The sequence below is a fragment of the Malurus melanocephalus genome, unplaced genomic scaffold, assembly GCF_030028575.1.
Source record: "Malurus melanocephalus ecotype Western Australia unplaced genomic scaffold, MMel_1.1 scaffold_950, whole genome shotgun sequence".
NCBI lineage: Eukaryota > Metazoa > Chordata > Aves > Passeriformes > Maluridae > Malurus > Malurus melanocephalus.
This window is the reverse complement of record NW_026624182.1, coordinates 28,056-32,695: the sequence shown is the minus strand read 5'-3', so window position 1 is coordinate 32,695 and position 4,640 is coordinate 28,056. Positions and strand designations below refer to the sequence as shown.

At 40.8% G+C, this 4,640-nt stretch overlaps 1 protein-coding gene across 4 annotated transcripts in view; it reads left to right on the top strand.

Annotated features, from left to right (window-relative positions):
* Positions 1-4,640, top strand: part of TRMT10A (tRNA methyltransferase 10A) — a 6,762-nt gene continuing 2,122 nt past the window's right edge. The window contains exons 1-6 of one of the 4 annotated variants that reach the window (XM_057386301.1): positions 1-29; positions 1,061-1,363; positions 2,323-2,485; positions 2,916-2,987; positions 3,414-3,488; positions 4,473-4,622. In XM_057386301.1, the coding sequence (XP_057242284.1) occupies positions 1,143-1,363; positions 2,323-2,485; positions 2,916-2,987; positions 3,414-3,488; positions 4,473-4,622 (681 nt within the window). In that variant the 5' untranslated portion in view covers positions 1-29; positions 1,061-1,142. Of the gene's footprint in view, positions 30-73; positions 496-817; positions 1,364-2,322; positions 2,486-2,915; positions 2,988-3,413; positions 3,489-4,472; positions 4,623-4,640 lie in introns of those variants that run through there. The other 3 variants (XM_057386302.1, XM_057386300.1, XM_057386303.1) reach the window with 3 other exon arrangements.

Here is a 4,640-nt window from a genome sequence, read left to right as displayed (position 1 = left end):
GGCGGCCGCGCGCGTGGGGCGGCTCGCGGGTACGTTGCGGCCGCGCGCGGGGCGGGGGGGGAAGATGGCGGCGCCCAGGGGTGATCCCGGCTCGGGGCTGCGGCCGCCGGCAGGGCGCGACACGGCTCTCCGGTGCTTGCGGCTGCCCTGTGCAGTCGTGAGGGGCTTATCGCGTGTCTGTGTGTAGATACACGTGTGTATGTGTGTCTGTATATGTGTCGGTGGGCCTGTATACACGTACGCGCGTGTGCGCGCAGGGCTCGGTGTGTGAACGCCCTCAGGGAAATCGGGACGCGCCAGCAAAAACTCCKCTGGTTTTCTGGTGTCCTGTGTGTTTTCTGTGTCCTGTCACTGCAGGAAGCCAGGGGGTTGCTGTTTCCTGCCGCTTGTAGATGCARTGTTCTCCGGTGAAGTTGTCTTAGGGGAATTACGTGGATGTCGAGCACAGGGGAGCTGCTAGTCTGGAAAAATGGTGCTTGCCACTGGAAAGGAGAGGTTATAATTGTAATTGATTTGAACCGAGAGTGTTTTGCTGAGTTATAGTTTAATTTGTTCCTTCTTTTACTTGCTGTGTTTGTCCACTAACAGTGGCTGCTGTCTGTTACTGTCCAGTGTCTTTTGTTTTCAGAAGAAATAAAAATTAATTTTGAAGGAGTACAGCTCGTTCTTTTTTTCCCCGTCAAATGGCTTTAGTGACTTTAAAATTACTTTAACATACTGCCATAGTTATATTGCAAAATACATCTTCAATTTTTTTGTGCTGTGTACACATACTGCTAATGCTCTTTTTTTTTTACATTTGATTCGGTATGATTCCCAACTTTTATGCTGTTGTTCTGTCACAGAGTTGTTAATCAGAAACCATTGACTACCTGCAGATCTAGCAGGCAGAGTTTTAGACTGTCTGAATATRGGTTATAATCTCTCTAGTATTTTCTATGTTACTTTTGGCAGAGGCTTTAGAAAAAATGGCTTCTCTTTTTCTTTATTTATAGTAGGTGTCAAGTGATGTTCTAATTGAATTTCATGTTAATGACACTCATGCTACTTTGTTTCCTAGAGAACTGGTGAGCAGAAAGCTTGTTTTTAATAAAATACTCAGCATGTGCTGAGAAACAAGTCAGAAAACCGGCCAAAAGCTAATGTCGTCCAGAACACCCACGGACAGTCCAGAGGTGCCAATGGAAAATGCCCTGCTCCCTGGAGCTCCTGATGTGGAAGGAAAGGCGAAGTCAAGTGACAATTCAGTAGAGAAACAGGAGCCAGGCTCAGGCAAGGAAGAATGCCTTGAGTCCTTGTCCAAGAGGCAAAGGAAGAAACTATTGAGGCAGAAGCAGTGGGAAGAACAGAAAGATCTACGGAGGTAGGTGCAAAATAGCTCGCCTAGGTCCACTTGTAGCATTTAGTRCTGATAATAATGACATGTCAGCAGAATTTGGTTGTGAATTTCTTCAGCAAATCAAGGCAGTTGAACCAGTTTTCTCCCACACCAGGTTTAAAGCAGTAGCCCCAGGCTACTTTGTCTGCACTTGAAGGGGCTGTAAAGGTAAGTATCCCCTGTCGGAAGGCAGAGATTACGTGTGGCCTTGTTCCTTTCTGAATGGGCTGTGCCTYTTTCCCTGGTGCTGTCAGACTTGAGAATCTTCAAAAGACACTGAATAAAAGCAGCTACTTTTGACACATGAAGTGCTGTGCTTTAAGTTACACTGACTTATTAATTGTTGGATAGTTTTGAAAGATGAGCTTCTGTTTTATTGTGTTAAGAGAAAGTCTGTCTACAATGAGTCGATGGTGGTTTGTTCTTATTTCACTGACTGCTGGGTGCTCCTTCYCAAGACAGTGGTTGTTGCTGTCTCTGAAATTTGATCTCCCAACTGCCTGCTCCCATCAGGAGGATGGGGAAAGGAAAAATTACCTCAGAAGCCTTTTGAAGAACTGTTCAGTGAAACAGTAGAGTTTGGATTCTGTTCAGTGAAATCCRCATTCTGATTCTCATTCTGATACTGTAATGTTGTCAATCTTTTTGGTTAATTCTGTTACAAGACCTGACTCAGAGCACCCTTAAATTGGTGAGACTCCTGGTATTGAGTTAATTGAATTCGTGTCAGATGTCTGTTGTTGTAGGTGTTTACAGACCTTCACAAAGATGGGAGTGTGCTTTGTGTTGGTTGTCAGCGTAGCACAAATGAAGGCAACGGGCGAGTTTAAACTGCCAGGGTCACAGGACAGACACTTTGGTCCTAGAAGTCATTTGTGTGCATAACACTTTACCTCAGCAGATTTGGCAGCACTTTTTGAGGATTGATTTGTTTGTTTACTTAGGCAGAAACGAAAAGAAAAACGCCAGAAGAGAAAACTAGAACGTCAGTCAAAATTGGATTCCAGTGGTGAGGGGAATGACAGAAAGTGCATGCGCAGGGAAGTTGTTCCTAGCACGCTTCGCCTCATTGTGGACTGCAGCTTTGATAACCTGATGGTGTTAAAGGTAAAAGGAACTTCTGATTAACTAAGCATATTTTAATTTTCTTAAATATAAAATGTATATTGTCAGGATTTTCCCATGGGTTAAAGACTGAGTATTGTCACAGTGATAAATAAGCTTGATTCCTCAGATTAATTTTGTATGTTAATTAAATCCCTGGGCTTTTTTTTTTTTTCTCCTAGAATAATCAAGCACATGCATAGAGGTGTCTGAGTACACTTGGATGGGACATATGTGCGTCTCCATGTCAGCATAATCACTTCACTGTGGCTGTTTTTTTCTCTCAGGATCTGATATCCACATTCTCTGAATAGTCACTTTTGCCAGTTAAAAGCTTCCTTTTTCTCTCTTTAGCTTCTGACTGGCTCATGATAAAGCATTTTATGATGGTCTGTATGAAGGACTAAGTAAAAACAAATTGTGTTGTGTACAGGATGTTAAGAAGCTTCACAAGCAGATTCAGAGATGTTATGCAGAAAACCGCAAGGCATTCCATCCTGTGCAGGTATGTTTGAGCAAACTGAGCACTGACAGTTGCCGAGTACCAAACACAAGAACTGTAGTAGGAAGAAAAATATTTAAGCTGCCTCTTGAATAAGAAAGTTAATTCTGTTGTAACACCCACGTTATAAAGATATCCCTGTATATGGAACAATATGTACATGCAGATGAAGAGTGCCAGATCCAGGCTTGCCACTAAGATGCTGTTGATACTCTCCATTTTACCTGTGGCAGATTTTTTAAAAAGTCACTCTTAAGTCCGTATTTGCCTTTTAAATGTATCACTGACTGTCTGAATATGGTCCTAGTACTGCTTCYATCTAAAAAATATTAAGAGTTTTAGCCAGCAGTTAAGGGTGGAAAAGGAGGAAACAGATTGTGGCATATTAACATTTCTGTATTTTGTACCTCTTGTTTGTTGTGTTTGAAGTTTTACTTGACCAGCCATGGGGGACAGTTGAAGACCAACATGAATGAAAATGACAAAGGATGGGTGAATTGGAAGGTGAATAATTGAGTATTTCTGTAAAAAGATAGTCTTTACTGTAGTTGTTAACTATATTGTTATTAGTTGTGAAGGACATGATTTTTTCCACACGGGTTTTTCTAATACATGAGAGCAATAGCATATTTCAAAAAAGTGTAACTTTTTGTACTTTTAATTGATYTAACTTAAATAAGCTGAAGACTGTTTCTCTTTAATCTAGATTTGTTTTTGGCTTGAAAAACTGCATACAGATCCATTTTTACTTGTTTTTATTGAACAAATTCCATTTTTGATAGACTAAGCTGGACTCCTTGATTGAGACACCTTCAGCAGTTGTCTGTCTTTACAGTGCTCCTTTTCTCATAGCCAAAATAAGACTTTCCATTGATTGATGTGATTTTCTCACGTGGACCTTTCCTTCCATCCCATTGCCTCTCAGCACTGAAGTGTTCTTGAGAAGTAGCTTCTCTTATGGTCAAACTCATGTTGGTTTTCCATGCAACTCCCTGTTAAGCCACTATTCCAACAACTTCAAAGGAAGAGTTCTTAGAATAAATAAAAGCAGTCCTGTTTTCAGCAGTTCTKTTGCAATAGCTGCTTCATGAGAGCACAGCATAAACCTCTCTTGCCAAACAAATAATATTAACTAAATATTTACTTCTGGTTTCTTACTTTTTTTAGTGGTCTTGAAAATTATTTGGATCTGTAGGAGAAATATGATAAGGGATAAGTTTGAAGGGATTCACAAGAACTTAAGGATTTGTATAGTTCTTTTGGGGTTTCAGAAAATTTCCTGCTGATTTTTACAAATCAGTGCTGGAGGTACTGGATTTTTTAYGCAGAAAATTAATCTGCACTGTGATACATATTTAAACATGAAGGAGGAATGTGGAATGACCACATATATCTGATTTATTTTTGCTGCTCTCATCTYGGGTCTGTAAAGCTAGGCCAGAAATTCATCAGTTGAATGTAACTTATTTTTAACTACCTTTTTTTGAGGATATCCAAATTAGAACAGAGCACTATAGTGAACTAATAAAGAAAGAAGACCTAGTATATCTCACCTCAGATTCCCCAGACATTCTCAAAGAGCTTGATGAGAAGAAAGCCTATGTGATTGGAGGACTGGTGGACCACAATCACCACAAGGTAACCTGTGGTCCATTT